At 38.1% G+C, this 17,701-nt stretch overlaps 1 protein-coding gene across 1 annotated transcript; it reads right to left on the bottom strand.

The window, feature by feature from the left end:
- Positions 1-13,034: 13,034 nt before the first annotated feature.
- On the bottom strand, positions 13,035-16,707 carry LOC124594263 (the record flags this gene model as incomplete). The annotated part of the gene is made up of 5 exons (XM_047132627.1): positions 13,035-14,138; positions 14,245-14,504; positions 14,811-14,994; positions 16,022-16,211; positions 16,502-16,707. Coding segments are annotated over 5 exons (1,113 nt in total), but the record flags the coding sequence as incomplete, so codon positions are not given.
- Positions 16,708-17,701: the final 994 nt, after the last annotated feature.

The raw sequence follows: 17,701 nt of genomic DNA, 5'->3' as shown, positions 1-17,701 counted from the left end.
AAAGAATATAAACAAAACCTATCAAAAGAAGCAGAGTAATCTTGTTAAGCTGTTAATACACAATGAGAAATCAGTAAATTTGTACATCCTAGGTAAGCAAATTCACTGTTAGATTGTAATCATGAAGATAAGATTGCAGCACTTGATTTTGTCACTGATGTAAACTTCCAAGAATACATCTGGTGCTAAGTTAAAAACACTAACAATACCACCTGTTGGCTCTTTGGAGTATTATGATACTAGGAGTATCATTTATTGGTTCTATTGCATATTACACTGTGTGATTTAACATCCAAACTACTAAATGATTTTAGACAGAATTGTAATCTATGATAACTTTTTTTCTGTGTTCTGATCTTGATAAAATAAAGACTATATTCCACCCCAAGCTGAAATCAAGTAACCTATGAAAACTCCATGAAAATTTGTTTGAAGATTAGTGTGTAAGTGGACAGACACAGTTGTTTCACAGTTTTATTGTTAGTATATATATTATGAAAATCAATACTGGTATTAATTCATCAGATTAAGGAGCTGGCACAGTTAACAAAACTGATCTATGACATCCAGAAAGATTAGTTACAATGGACAAGATGAAGAATTGGAATTCTTCCTGTCATTAGATAATGGTTCAGGCTTCATGTGTACCAGAGGTATGCCCTAAATACCCAGCAACTTTGACTGTAACATTGGCTGCCTGCCCCTGTGGTGGTACACAAACTAATTAGTAATGCAATACCTAGAATCAAGAGTGTGATTTCAATACATCCACAAAGAGAAAAATTGTGTACAGTTTGAAATGAAATCAGTGTGAAGAATTCCAACTTACAATTATTTTTAAGTTTAGTATTCATTGTAGAGGTATCCATAAATAATGAAGTTAATGTTTATCAATATAATAGAGGGAAACATTCCACACGGGAAAAATATATTTAAAAACAAAGATGATGTGACTTACCATACGAAAGCGCTGGCAGGTCGATAGAAACACAAACACATGTTTAGTAACCTAAGACATTCACTGGAATTTACTCAATAAGAAGCACATCAGCAGATGGTTATCTGAAAACTTACCTTCAGAAGCTGAAATTTCTAGTACTTCCCATAGGCACATATAAAAGTACACAAAATTATACTATCTTTAGAAACTATTAGTTCCTTCCTCAGAGAAGAGAGAGCAGTAAGATGGATTGGATTAAAAAGCAAAGACAGGACACTCATTGTCAAAAATAAACAGGAACCCTCCAGTTGTGAGCAAGAGGGATACTAATACGAGCTGTAATTTTACTATTACCATTATTAACAATGTAAGGAAAAATAGATTGCTACTTACTGTAAAAATGACATATGAAGTTGCAGACAGGCATAACTAAAAGACACTTATACATTAAGTGCAAAATGGGAACTTACTTAAAATGTTCAGAAATGTAAAATTGTGCACTTCACAAAATAAAAAACATAGTATCCTATCACTATGACAGCAATGAGTCTCTGTTGGAATCAGCCAACTTATACAAATACCTGGGTGTAACACTCTGTAGGGATATGAAATGGGAAGATCACATAGGCTCAGTTGTGGGTAAAGCAGGTGGTAGATTTCGGTGTACTGCTAGAGTACCGGGGAAATGCAGTCAGCCTACAAAGAAGATTGCTTACAAATCACTCATGTGACCCATCCTAGAATATTCCTCAAGTGTAACGTAAATATACAACCAAATAGGGCTAACAGGGGATATTGACTGTATACAGAGAAGTGCAGCATGAATGGTCGAAGGTTTATTTGATCCTTGGGAGAGTGTCACAGAGATACTGAAGGAACTGAACTGGAAGACTCTTGAAGATGGACGTAACCTATCCCAAGGAAGGCTATTAACGAAGTTTCAAAAACCAGCTTTAAATTATTATTCTAGGGAAACACTACAATCCCCTATGTATCGCTCACATAGGGATCATGGAAATAAGATTACAATAATTATTGCATGGACAGAGGCATCCAAACAATCTTTCTTCCTGCACTCCAAATGTGAATGAAATAGGAAAAAACCCTAATCATTGGTACAATGGGATGACCTTCTGCCATGTACCTCACAGTAGTTTGCAGGAGTATACGTGTAGATGTAGACTAGCTTAGCTTTTAGCCATGACCTTCATCAAAAAAGGAAACACACACTCATTCTCACAAACAAGCATACCTCACATTCAAATGATCGCCATCTTTGGCTGCTTCAACCAGAATGCATTATTATACGTTATAGGCTGCCCTACGATTTTTCTGATGACTCTTTTCTCTAGTTTTTTGATATTTTAGTGCACTTTTCCAATCCATGACCAATGTTTCTGATGTGTATAGGACATGTGGTTTGGTGACTCAAACACAGGACCTTTGCCTTAACGGGCAGTTGCCCACTGAAGGCAAAGGTCCCAGGTTTGCACCCTAGTCTGGCACTCAGTCTTTATTTCCCAGGAAGTATCTGCTTAAGATAAATGAATCTGAGAACTCTTAACCTCATCATATTTCATTGTAACATCTTTTTAACACATCTTTTAGTTTGATATGTATTCTATCTTCTCAAAGGAGATCTGTAATGTGACCTTTTCAGTCTTCTCTTTCAGGAACTCAGTCAGTTTTACTGAAATTCTGTGTTATCCGTGAGTGTTGCAAATCATCAGAGAATGCCAGATTGCCAGTATCCAGTCCTTAGGTTTTTCTTCCTAGCCTCGTATCTTCAATTTTTTCCCATTCCATGGTAACTTTGTCTAATAATATGTTGGACAGTAGTAGTGAAATACCATCATCTTGTGTCACTCTTGTTCTAATATTGAAAAATTTGAATTGATTCCCTATGAATTTAATTTTGAATTTGGTGTTTGTTAGTGTCTGTTTGATAACATTCAGTGTCTTATCATCCACACCCGTCTCTTTCAGTTCTCGGATCAGTGATGTCAATCTACAGAGTGATATACCTTCTTGAAATCCATGAAGTTGGACATGGTCTTTCTGCTTTCACCACTTGGTACCTCAGAACTGCCTTTAAACTGAGTATCTGTTCAGCATAGGATCTTCGCAGTCTAAAGCCTGCTTTATATTCTCAATGTCACGCAATCCAGTGTGCAAGGAATCATCATAAATCACTGTGTCTTAGCATATTTATTGTCTTTGAATGAAATTGTCATTTCCATTTGTCTCATTGTGTATTTCTTTCAGTTACCTTCTGCACTATGTGAGAGAATTTTTTATGTGATGCATAATAAAGATATCCTTCTGTAATTCAATAAGGATAGATTATCTGTAATTGCTAACATTGTTCCTCTCCCATTTCCTATGTAATTGTGCACGTCCTGTCTTCTGGTGTTATTTCAGTTTCCCATATGTCTTATATGGTATTCGTTATTTCTCTGACAGTTTCTGCAGAGCTCCCTTTAGCAATTCTACTATGATCCCATCTTCTCCTCTGCTCTATGAATTTTCAGTTTCATGATTTCTCCCTTGATCTTCTGTTCATCTTATGCTTTTGACTTATAATTTCTCTTGATCTCTGGGCTCCTTGAGAGTCTCTCTGCCTGTTCAGCACAATTCAGGGTTCCATTGAAGTACTTTGCCAATATCTGACAGTTTACTTTGTTATTTAGTTCCAGTTCTCCATCCTTTTTCTGAAATAAGGATATTGTGTGTGTATCCTACGATTCTGGTTTTAAGTGTCTTGTAGAAGTCTCTTGAGTTATACACTGCTCTGCAAAACTTAAGGACGAGAGATATAAAGCAACATAACATATTAACTGCTCAGTGGAAAAGAATGAAAGTGTGAGAGTATGTTGCCAGAGGTTCCCAGTCATGCTCAGAAAGTTGGACATCCTATGGCATGTGATCAGCATGACAGCAGAACAAAATTTGCCTGGCCCTGAAACATGAGGCAGTTGAAGTAACAGGAAGAGAGAGAGAGAGAGAGAGAGAGAGAGAGAGAGAGAGAGAGAGAGAGAGAGAAGAGAGAGTGTGTCAATGAGCAAGGAGTTGCAGTGCAATGTCATAGTGTTCTTCATTGCAGCATGGCCCAGAAACAACAGGAAGGTGACTTCACTCAGGGAAGAATCGTCAGGAAGCCAGAAGAAGGACGAAGTGTGACAACTGTTGGCAAGAAGTCAAGAAGTTTGGTATTGCTTACAGCATTGTTTCACATGCATGAGTAACACTCCAAACCACAGGTACAGTTGCCCAAAGGAGAGGAGGTGGTTGACCTTGGTCAAATAGAAATAGATGACCATTACATTGTGCAAGAAGGGACCCACATCAAACAGGGGGTACTACTGCAACCACATGTAATGGGACTGCAGAGCACACAATCTCACACTCCACAGTGACACAGCAACTGCATGCACATAGTCTCTTTGCCCAGTGACCAGTGTGTTGTACTCCATTGACAGCTGTACATCGGTGGCATTATTTGCAATGCATGCTCTTCTCAGATGAGACCAGATACAGTCTGAATCGTGACTCTGGAAATACCTTGATGTGATGAGAGGTGGGAACGTAGAATACATACAGGAATAATGTGGAACATGATCATTTTAATGGTCCATGTGTTTTGGTATGGGGAGGCATAATGTTGCATGGACGTACTGGCCTCAAAATCTTTGAATGTGGTACACTCACTAGTCAAAATTTTTGTAACACTGTACTCTTTCCCCACAAGCATTTTTTTATGGATTCTTTCAGCCCAGACTTCATTTTTGTGGATGACAAAGGTCAACTACATCAAGCAGGGCAGGTGAAGGAGCTCTCGGGATGAGAATGAATTGACCTGCCCCTTTCCCCAACTTAAATATCGTTGAGCACAGTTGTGATATGGCAGGGAGATACTCTGCATCATATTTACATGCACTAATGACAATCTAGCAGTTGACAAATGCATTGGTGGAGGAATCCAATGTCCTACCACAAGAACACATTATCAACTTTATGGCCAGTGTGAGAGCATGATGCAGAGCAAGCATTGCTGTCCATGGTGATCACAAACCCTATAATAAACAATGTCCTGCCTTTTGTAATGTCCAGAGGACCATCATAAATTGCAGTGTCTTTAGCGTATTTATTTTCTTTGAATAAAAGTGTCATTTCCATTTGTCTCACTGTGTATTTCTTTCATTTACCTTCTGCACTGCACTGTATCAGATGTTGCTATGTATTGTCCATGTTTCACCAAGCTATGTTACTTGGCAATGAAGTAGCCTGCATAGGTTACTTTCATCCTAAGTTTTGCAAACTAGTGTAGTTTTGGAAATCCTCTTCTGTTCCCTTTAATTGATGCTTTTCGGGTGTCAGTATTCCAATTGTTATATGCTATTTTCCTGTTTTCAGTTGTTTTATTGCAAGTGTCATTCACCATTGACGGGTTTTTTTTTTATTAGATGAATTTTCTCTTTCATTTTACTGATTATCTTCTCCTGGAATTGTTCCAAGTTTGGGGCTGTCTCTTCCTTCCATTACTCTGAATCATGATGATTTTAATTTTATCATATAATACTTGATATCATTACAGTCTTTTTACTCATTCTATTTGGTGTCAGCCTGATTTTGATTCTGGTGAGATAATGATCAGGGTCTATGTGTAACCCCTCTTCTAATGCCAACATTTATTATTACCTGCAATCATTCTTTCTGCATTCCATTCATGACCTGAACAGGAATGGGGGGAACTGCCGCTGGTCCACAAAGCTTGCAGAGTGTGGATGTGGATTTCCCCGTGGTTCTTCTGTGTAACTGCTACTTAGTCCTAATGATCTGACTGGTGATTTACGTGTCTTGGTTTTTCTTTATCTCTTTCCTGAAATTAGTTGGCATTGATAATACAGCTCAATCATTCTTTCCATTATTGTTAGTGACTGTGTGCTGTGTTGCTCTATTGCTTCTCTAAATATTTTTTCACTGGCTAATTATGAATTTAAATAACCTAATAAAATTTTAAGATCTCCTTTAGGAAATTTTCTTGTCATTTTCTCTTGTTCATCTCAGTACTTATTGACTCCTTCTTCAACTCTCTTGTTATCTTGGTTTACTACTGTACATGCATTGATTATCATGTAAGACTTGTTAGTGCATTTGAGCCTCATTGTCATTGGTTTGTTGTTTATTGGTTTCATTTCTTGTGCTTGTGGATCCTCTTCTTGGTCGCAAAGTCTTGTGATGGCTAAATGTACCAGTCACGAATCTCACCCCTCTTCTTTTGACCTTCTCAATCTCTTGAATCAGACCCAACTGGTAAGGGATCAGAGCTCCTTTGCGTATTTTCCAGCCTGTTTTACTCTTGAACAGCCTGTAGCTACTGAAGTCTACAGTGTTAATCCCTGTCTACTGGATTCCCAGTAACAGGATCTTTTGTTTGTCTGGCATGTTTTCCAATTCAAACAATGGAAAGTTTAGGCTGGAATATCAACAATATTATGAAAATGATAGATTACTACTCACTGTAAAGATGAATGTTGAGTTGCAGACAGGCACAACGAAAAGACTCTTACACATTAAATCATGTAGTTTCTCTCTTCTGCTTAATGCAAATAAAAGTGTCATTAATGAATTTCTTCATAGTCAGCTCCAAGCATTCACCGTGGGACACAAAGATATTGAGCATCTTTGGTTGGAATTTAACGGTATTGTCCACCACGTGCTAGAGAAGTATGTGACTAGCAAAAATATAGGGGAGGGAAAGTATCCACCTTGGTACAACAAACATATTAGGAAATTACTGAGAATAAGGAGAATTTTGCACAGTCATTTCAAAGGTAGTCACTGCCCTGCTGACAAACAGAAATTATACGAAATGAAAACAGCCATCAGAAGGACAATGAGAGATTCTTTTAACAAATTTGAAAGCAATATTTTATCTGCAGAGTCTAAAAATAACCACAAAAAATTTTCGTCATACGTAAAATCTATGAATGCTACAAATAATTTAATACCTTCTCTTGCTGACAGTATGGGTAATGTAATGGATGATGATAAACAGAAGGCCGAAATTTTAAACCTAGCTTTCAAAAACTCGTTTACAGTAGAGGACTGCAGCACTATTCCCACTTTCATTTATCAAACAAATGCAAGGCTGGCTGACATAGTGTTTAGTGTATCTGGTATTGCAAAACAGTTAAGATCCTTAGACGCCAGGGATGCATCTGGCGCAGACGGTATCCCCATAAGATTATATGTTGACTGTGCTACAAATATAACACTATTCTAATCCATCATCTATCAGAGATCATTGGAACAGCGGAAAGATCCACAGGACTGGTAGAAGGCCCAGGTCATAGCAATCTATAAAAAGGGGAGAAAATCAGATGCACATAATTACTGGCCAATTTCACTGACATCGATTTGTTGTAGAATCATGGAACATATTTTGTGTTCAGACGTAATGACCTTTCTAGGCTCTGAGAAGCTCGTCAGCACAGTTTTAGGAAACAGTGGTCATGCAAGACACAGCTGGCTATCTTTGTGCATGATATACAACAGGCTCTAGATACCAACTCCCAGGTTGATGCCATATTTCTCGACTTTGGAAAGGCATTTGACTCAGTTCCGCACTGTCGCTTGCTCCAAAAAGTGCGCGCTTACAATCTATCTGATGACATATGCGGTTGGATAGGAAGTTTTCTAACAGACAGAGAGTAGTATGTCATCCTGAATGGGGTGACTTCAGCAGAAACAAGCGTAACTTCAGTTGTGCCCCAGGGCAGCGTACTAGGTCCGTTAATTTTTACAATTTACATAAATGATCTGGTTGATGGTATTGACAGCAGCATTAGACTGTTTGCCGATGAAGCTGTAGTCTACAGGACAGTAGTATCACATGAAAGTTTTGAATAAATCAATGATGATTTGCAGAAAATAAATGTGTGGTGTAATGACTGGCAGTTATCTCTCAATATTAAGAAGTGTAACCTACTGTGTATAACAAGGCAAAATCCCCATTAATGTACGAGTACAAAATAAATGCCCAGTCTTTGGAAGCGGTAACATCCATCAAGTGCCTGGGTGTGACTATTCGAAATGATCTCAAATGGAATGATCAAATTACACAAATAACGGGCAAGGCAAACTCTAGATCGCAGTTTATTGGTAGAATCCTGAAGCGATGCTGTCCTTCAGGTAAGGAAATTGCTTACAAAATGTTAGTTTGTCCAGTCTTAAGAGTATTGTTCGTCTGTTTGGGACCCTTACCAGTTGGGTCTGATTCAAGAGATTGAGAAGGTCAAAAGGAGAGCGGTGAGATTCATGACTGGTACATTTAGCCATCACAAGAGCATTACAAATCCCATAGAAAGTTTGAAGTGGAACACACCTGCAGATAAACGATGCACTAAACGGAGGGGGCTGCTCACTAAATTCCGAAATTCGATCTTTGCCGAGGATGTAGAGCAAATATTATTACCACCAATTTTCAAATCACGCAATGATCACCATTCAAATATAAGGGAAATTAGAGCTTGTACTGAGGCACTCAAGACAGTCGTTTTTCCCTTGCGCAATCTGCGAGTGGAACAGAGGGGGGGAAATATGACTTTGGTGCTAATTGTGCTCTCCGTCACACACCGCTTGGTGGCTAGCGGCGTATACAAACTTCCAAAAATCCAATGGTCCAGTGTACAGTGGAATGCCAGATACGTTACCACCTGGGGTATTGGAAGCATTTCTCTCATGATTCCTGTCTATAAGCTTGTTTTGTGAATCCAATTTCACTGAGCAAACAGAACTGGAGTGGTTAGCTCCACAGCTATATTTGCAGCTACACCAACTAGCTGAAGGGACACAGGCCTTTTGCCGTTTGCCCCAAGTAGGTGTTGAAAGTTTTCTCTCTGTCATTATTATTATCATTATTACTGTCAGTCTGGGATTTGGCCCCCAGTCAATCGTTATTGTTTCTTTCAGTTCTGGCACTGACGTGTGAAATCTGAAAAATGCTACGTTGCATCATTGTTCGAAGTCCATTCAGTAAGTCACTGACACATCACCCTCCATAAATAAAGTCATGAAGGAGGGTTATCGTTTCCACTCTGGCTGTATTTGTTCATACAGCTACTTTGTCCCACAACTAGTTTCAGCTTTTTAAGCCATCATCAAGTGGAATGAGGTGCCATACATGACATGCTTCCATTCATTTTAGCTGAGAAATTGTAAAATTTTGTGCCAAGACCTAAACCTTGCAGCATATCATATTTGATGTTTCCCCATTTTCATTTTTATCTCTATTTCTGGTGCATAATTAGCTAATGTGACAAACTGTTTTGTATTGTTAAGATAAGACTCCACCCATGAAACAGGAATGGCTTTAATGCCACACCACTGTATAATTTGATTGTGGCCCTCGTTTTTTACTGTTAAGGTAAGACTCTACCCATGCAAGGGGAATGCATTTAATACCATACCATTTTAGCTTCTCGAGAAAAATTGTGTGATATATGCAATCAGGAGATGCAAAGAGAGTAATTTTTATTGTCTTTCTTCTATAGTTAAGTTCGTGAAATGACACATTGCTTTCTAAGTGGAGATGTGTATACAGAAACTTAGCTCACCTTGAAAGTTTCTTCTCAGAATGATGGCTGGGCTCAGCTTTCTGTTGTAAGCTATGTTCTTGCACATTTCTGAGAATGTGTACAGAAGGAATATAAGTATGTAATTTACAATCAGTTGCTTATCTCAGCTTCTATACATTGGTGTACTACATACTCCAGTTTTCAGGAAACATAACTTGACTGATTACAAACATAAATCTAGGGTGGCTCTAGCAGCTCTATCTCATTCTCTAAGAGTTCAGAGTAAAGTCATGTATCCTTGGGCGAATATCTTCAACAAGTTTCCATTTAACATAAAGCGAGATTGTTGGTAATAGCTACAAATTCAAAATAAAATTAATACCTTTGTTTAACATACCTGACAAAACAGGCACTTTTTGCGCAGATTCAGTTTTTCTGCTTTGCTTATATTTAGTAAATGTATACTTTGGTTTGCTCCACATCCTGAAGCATGTTGGAATCTACAGACCGTGATGACTGAATCAATAATTACGTAGATTATCAACATGAGGTGGAGCCATTAACTTCTCTGTTATGAAACACACATGACAGGAGATGAAAATGTAACGTCTGTCAGGAAAAGGAATGCAGTTGCAGAGGATAGAACGAAAAAGTTATGTGAGAATACAGGATCAGCAGTGTGTGAGAGGGTAAAGACTCCTCGAGGTCTGTGATAAATTTCAGGCAGTAATGGCAAATTCACTAATCAAAAATTGCAAGAGGAGGAGGTATACTTGGGAAAAGGCTATCAGAAACAGAAAGATACCTGCTGGATTGCATTATGGTGAGGCAGATTCCAAACTCAGCATGTCTACCCAGGAGTATATGTATACTCAGATCACAATTTAGTAAAGGAAAATATGACACCAAAGTTTGGGAGAATCATCAAGAAGAATCAACAATGATTGCATGGTAATGATGCATTGAGGGATGACCATGTACATTCAAAGTCTGGTGAGGCTGTATGTGACACTGAATACCTGAATAGGTAGTTGACAAGGAAAAATGAGCTGCTCTCAAACGCTGTACAGGCAAATACAGATATAAGAAATGAAGTTATAAAGAAGCTGTGGGTAAACGAAGAAATACTTCAACTGATCAATGAATTGAAATACTGAAGTATTTAGGGAAAGAATACAGACAGTGCCCCTATACAGAGGAGGGACTGCAATGGGGAGGCGAAATGAATGTTAATTTGAACGAAGGGATCCTGCATTAGAAGCCAAATTTAATAGAGCTTTGTAGGACTTGCTACCAAACAAGGCAGAAAGGATAGATAACATTTCAGCAGAACTACTAAAGCAATTAGTGTTGCGTTGGGGTGTCAGGCTCAAAAGGGAAGAGGCAACCGAACAATGATTCAGGTTAGTGTCCAGAAATTGTCATGGGAGACATGTCCACAAACTTTTCAAAAGATCAGTTGCTTTACAAATACACTTGATAAAAATATGACATGAAAGTTCAACAGTTTACTGTGGTGTAAAATGTTTGAAATTATCTAAGAAAGATGAAGCAGTGTATGTCACTGGGACTGATGAATAATATGCACATGTACAAGAACAAAATGGGAATAATAATAATAATAATTATTATTATTATTATAAAATAATAATAATGGAAAACCAAATGAGAAAAGTTTGGATTGCAAGAATGCACTTTTAACTGTTCGCTCTATCAAGGAATTACACAGGTAATAAAAGAAAGTTTCAAAAAGGTGATTAAAATTCAGGATGAATTATTGTCAGATTTGCTGATGGCATTGCCACCTTAAATAATATTGGAGAAGAATCACAGTACCTATTGAACAAATTAACAATTTACTGAGCACAAAATACGGACTGAGAGTAAATCAATGACAAAATTAAATTTAAAATCTTAGAAAGCAATAGAGAATGAACAGCAATCAGTGCAATTGTTTTTCTGTAAAATAATCTTGATTGCAACAGATGTTTATTATAATTGGCAACTGGTTTCGGCCTATAATTTAGACTATCTTCAGGCCTGATGCAACGTGATAGCAGCTGGTGGCAGCGGACGGAGCAAGATCCGTAAAAAGAAAATTTGGTACCATATCGCATATCAAGGGAGGCAAATCTGCTACCTTGGAATAAAAATAATGAGACACAGATGAAGGAAGGACTTAAGCCAACTAGCACAGACAAAGCACCACTTAAACTTTCTGAGAATGTATGTCTGGAGCACAGCATCGCATGGAAATGAATCATGGACTGCAGAAAAATCCAGAACGAGGAGATTCAAAATGTCTTAAGGTGTGATATTACAAAAGGATGCTGAAAATTGAGTTTTTAAAGACATGTAACGAGAATGTTCTACATTTAAAAAATGACAAGGAAAGGTAATATGGAAATGTTAAAGACTATTGTTGTAATTCCCTTAGTACTAAATTGATCCGTACAGTGCAAAAACTATATAGCAAGAGAGATCAGAATACATACAAAATAATGAGATGTTGGAAGTTGATGGACAGCTTCACTTTCAGTATGTGGTTTCATTTATTTCCTATGATATGAAGCATGTGTTGCAGATTTTGAAGTCATGGCTAGAAACTGAATTCTAAGTATTTCTCCTTTAGCTTAACACCAGTAAACCCCAGATCCTTTAAAGAATCAAACTCATGTATAAAACACTCATATGCCCAATTACTTCACAAATGAGTTATTGTGTTAAATATATGACATTAAATGTGTGAGAAAAATTTGCAAAAGGCTTGAAGTTATGTTTCAGGTTGGTTAGTTGCCAAGCACTCTCATTACCAGACACTGGAGAATATAGTAAGGGTTTTCTAAAAAAATTAGTTTTAGATGAATCTGTATGTTATGTCATACCTCCTGAATGTGTTGTCATATAGTGATATTTTGCAGGTTCATTCAGTGGTACATGACAAGGTTATAAACCAAAAAGTGATGCAGAATTTGGGTGTTTTACTGCATGTCTAGCAAAAAATGTAGTGAGCAATGAACTTCTCTCCTTTCATCATTGGGAGATTGGGAGGGGGGGGGGGGGGGGGGAGGGGGAGAGGGGGGAGAGGGGGAGAGGGAGAGAGAGAGAGAGAGAGAGAGCACTTTGTCAAGGTTTGAAATCTTGAAGTTCACTGGAAGTCACTAAGCAATTTCCCCTCTCAAATACTGGAAGAATATGGGCTTGATAATTTGCACATCACAAGCTATGCTGCCTCGAGACATATACAGAACTAATATTTTCATATTGTGTTAAATCTGTCATTAAGATTACAACTCTTAACGAGTAGACTACAGTAAAATTAAGGTCTTAAACTGTCACCAATTATATGAATTACTGAAAATTTTTTGTTGCGCCTGAAATGCATTAGAGACAGAACCTGCAACAGAGTGTACCATGAACCTTTAAACATGAACCAGGTTCGCCATAAAGCAATACAGACATCATGTATACGTTGACAAGGAATTTAAGGGATAGAGGGTCACAAATAAGAAGTGTTAATTTTTTGAACTTTTTTATTGTTATGTAAGCCACTTTCCATCTGCAGCCTTCTCTGAATTAAACATGCCCAACAAAGAGGAAGATATTTTAAACTTAGACGTGACAACTTTTTCAAAGATAATGAAATGAAAATTTAAACAACTTACACCACAAAAAGTGTTCAAGCAGCACAGCTTAGACTTCACTACTATAACTACTTGAAAAGTTTGATCACAATAAATTAATGCTCTTATTGCTCAAAGGATTCTGTCAATGCTTATAAATAGTGATAAACAACTGTGGTATTTGTACACAAAATATGAAGGCAGTTAAAGTATATGCAAGTGTTCTGAAGCCTCAATAGACTTTTGCAAAATTACAAACCAAAACTTCATTATATAGTATCAGCTATGAACAGCAGTAAAATTAATAGAAACAAGGTCCTTGATGCCCATCTACCAAGAAATTCAAATGTGTAAAAAGTATGTTACAGCACAATAACTTCACAACACAAATTAATTTAAACTTCACAAGCAGGACCCTAAGAAACCAGATCAGAAAATTTTATATAAATACATCACTAAGCTTGAAATAAAGTAATGATAGAGTCAAAACTAACATAAGGAAAAAAACTGCAACAAAAATTAAATGCAATTTATTACAGCAACTATCTTTTAAGTACTAAAAATGACAACTAATTTATGCAATAATGGGGTAGTTTATAATCGATGAGGGAAACAGACGCCCGTACGTGACTCCAAAGCTAGCCTAAATGCAACCTCGAGCCATCCCATAACAGAGAATATGCAGGCACGCCACCAAGAGCGCTGCTGCACCTGCTGGATCTGTCAGTTGTCTTGAGCAACATAGTTGATGTCGTCGTTAATGGCCAACAATTGTGCACGGAAATCCATATCCAACAGTGCATGTGCTAGGTCACCCATAAGATTGGCAAGCTCTACTTCTGCCATATTCAAAGACTGTGCCAATGCTGCCACCCAAGATAAGATGTCAGAGTCAGACATACTGATGAAACTTGAAAGTGGGAATTTTCGTCGCTCATTACGACCAGATCCTGTTTGCCTGGACACCGTCACAACTGGATCACCCTCACGTGGAATCTGCAGATGTTAAGATGAAATTAGTCATGAATCACAAGTCTGCATTAACAAAACATAATATCTGCATAATATTCCAATCTTCACACAACGTATGAGCAGTACCAACCTTTACACAAATGGTAGCAGTTAGTCCACCCTTCGTATCTCGGCCAACAAGTGAACGGGTGTTGTATACAAGGTTTCGGCGTTCAGTAACAGATACTGGAGCAAGGAAAGGACGTCCCACATAAATCAAAGCAGCATACACCTCTTCTAGACCATCACGCATTGTCCGGCGATCTCTCCACAGCACATACTTCCCATTTCCTGTTAATGAATATCCATAATCCTTTCGGCAGTGTGGCTGATCTGACTGTGTAAACCATCCTTTAAAACAAAAGGAAATGTTTAGACTTACGGTATCTCCCACATATGGAGAATGGAAAAAAAATGGAGAGCTTAGAGTGAATCCTGGCACAAATCACATAATATTATTACAGTTACCTACAGTTTAAAATTAAGATTCTCAGAAATCTTAAATATTTCCTTTTTATAACAAATAATTACAATTACATTTGATAATTATTCCACAATTAGCAAGTCTTGTTCAACTCAAACATATTATGAATGTTCACGTCACAAATCTGTAGAATGTGTATGTCCAAAAAGTTACATAATTCAATAATTACTAACCAGTGTGTGGATAGGAACCATCTTCCATAACAGTCACCACCCTGGCAACATGATAGCCTGGGTCTAACAGAGCAACACCTAGCCTTCCTCCAATGTCAATACGAAGAGCCACAAGGACATGCTCCTTTTCCACCGTTCTTGGGCACGGATCGTAGCTGACATAACTGTCAACATCTTCTATGGACTGAAAGAAGAGAAAAGTAAAACTAAAGAGACTGTTTAACAAAACCTCAAACATTTGACATATATTGAGGAACATATAAATACTGCAGTAGAAGTCAGACAGATCTACAATATTTTGTGATTTTCTTTTGCTATTTCCCTTTTCTCACTTTGAATTGCTATGTACATGTCTTTCTCTAATCTCTCCCTCATTCTAATGACATTTGAAGTTTAAGAAAGTTACATCCTCTTTGCTGGAACAATGGATCTGATATTTTAGGATAAGGTTACCCATGGCACACACAGTATCACTGCCAAGTCACAAACCGGTGTTCAGTGAACATTTTTTTTTTTTTTTTTTTTTTTTTTTTTGCACTAATGCTAACATAAGACCACCAACCATCCCCCCCCCCCCAAAAAAAAAAAAATCTTATTTGTAAGCCGTGGAACAGCAATCTGAACTGAACTGTACATTACACATTAAAATGCACATCCGGTTAACAATAAAAACGCACATTCAGAGAGTACTGTGGATATCCCCAATAGTGGGAGCCAAATACTACAAAGCAGCTCACATTCTGATTTGAAACTATTATTTCAGTCAGAATTCCAGGTCTAATTTTGTTACCGATATGCCACACAACATAAGTAAACCGTAATTTTTAACAAATTTGAATCCTTTACAACTATTTTCAAAGTTTTGAAACAACAGGCACTTAAAACATAAGCAACATATGTTCCAAGTCTGGTGTAAATGTCTTTCCTCCTCAAACATCCATTACTGTTTACAGTTCTCGTCCGCTTCACAAAGAGAGAACAGTCATGAGGCATATCTGACAACTAAAAGACTCCACTTAGCCCACAAAACAAGGAAACTTAACTATAATATATCTTCAACCCACTGCCAATAAGCACTATATAACTAAAATTAAACTAGGCAGACCCAGTAGTATTCAAATTTTGTAAATGTTTACTGTCCAGTTGCAAAGGGTAATCAGTATTTAATTGTGGAACAATACTGAAAACTGAACAGATGTCGTTAACCTTACCTCCTCACATGAAGCAAGAAACAGCCCAGAAGCAAGACCTGGAAACTTCTTGTCGAGGCGCCTTAGCTTCTGCAGCAGTTCTAATGCCAAACCAACACAGGTGTAATGCTCTTCCGTTATGGGAGGTTCATAGTGTCGATAGAAGTGACTCAAGCTATCCTCACCACTTGCACAAAACTCTTTGTAGAACCTGCGCAGGAACAACAATAAGGAGGGTTAAGTTTGCAGAGCATTGTACTGAACAAAAGTAAAGAAAACAGGCAAATCCAAGCTGTAATGTATTAATTTCATGTCAATCATACATACCCTGTACTTTAAATTATTATTTGGAAGTTTTCTTCGTTACATGCTTTACTGTTGTAAAGTGAGAGAGAGAGTGTGTGTTTTGTGACACTGTGTGGGAAGGGGCGAGTGTGACTAGAGCTGCGAGCTACTCTTAGCTACGATTATGAACAGTGTGTATTGGTTTTCACTTCATACCTGACGAAGTTGCCAATGCTGTTGTAGTTGTGAGCTTGAACGAGCTGTTGCACGCTTAACTCGAGGCTGGCGGCCAGTTCCTCATAGCGCTCCACAGAGGCGAACCGGAGCGGCTGCCCACGGAAACTACCCCATGCCGGAAGTGGAAGCGGGTGGCCCGAAGGCCACGCCGCCCCTGTTAGCCCATCCCAGGTTTCTGTCTCGAGTCAACTCGGCCACTCGCTGCCCCAGCGGCCAACCGTTGGCACGTAGCCAGATTCATCCCTGCAGCTGCTGATGGGCTCTACAGGGGGTTCCGTTAGCAATGAGCTCTTACTCTGCTCTGAAAGTCAGAAGAAACCACTTGAACCTCCCTTACCGTAATACAGAAAACACACATACATATATTACACTCCAGTAACACTGAGTAACTTATCAATCTACTCGTTAGTGGTCCATTTATAGTCTACTACGTATTATACTGCAGGGTTAAGGCGAATACTTTGCACCACATATATAATCATAGTACCGAGATTATATGTATATAAGCATGAACTATGTGAACAAATCTGATTTCCGATGCAACTACACGTAGTTTATACGAAGCTGCTCAGTTACACAAATTCTAACTTCTTACAAGAATCATACATTATTTCCCCAATTCATACGTACGCATCCGAGTGAACACTACTGATTTTGAACCTGCGGTCCACAAATATCCTATGTACGTACTACACGCGAAGAACAAATGTTTTCGGCCAGCACAGGCAAGCATCTACCAAAAACAAATGCACGGCATTTTCTGTCAACTATTCAGCCTCGCAGTCACGGAATAAACAACACGCGTAATATAAACACTCAAAACATTTACACTCGACCCAAAACGCATTGGAAAAACTTTTTTTCCTCTGTGCTGTTATCAAATTGATCATTAATAACCCCTTGTATTCAACAGCGCGCTAATTGTTAAAACGGTGAAACAAGCAAACAGCAGAAATTACAATCTTAATTCGCTTATAAACAGTAAGTTACAATCCCGAATAAATGAAATGATACGCTGATTTAGACATCTTTGATGCAAAAATCGCAGCAGTATCGTACGTCACCACTTGGCTTCACTGCTCATATTTCACGCTCTATCCATAGAAATTCAGTTACTCTTACGTCGAAGGCTTTAAAACCCTCAACAAAGAGCTGTAGGGCTAATATTAAAGTTGAAAA

This window comes from Schistocerca americana, chromosome 2 (assembly GCF_021461395.2).
Source record: "Schistocerca americana isolate TAMUIC-IGC-003095 chromosome 2, iqSchAmer2.1, whole genome shotgun sequence".
In the NCBI taxonomy this organism is placed as follows: Eukaryota; Metazoa; Arthropoda; class Insecta; order Orthoptera; family Acrididae; genus Schistocerca; species Schistocerca americana.
Note: the sequence above shows the minus strand (reverse complement) of the source record. Positions and strands in the feature narration are given on the sequence as shown.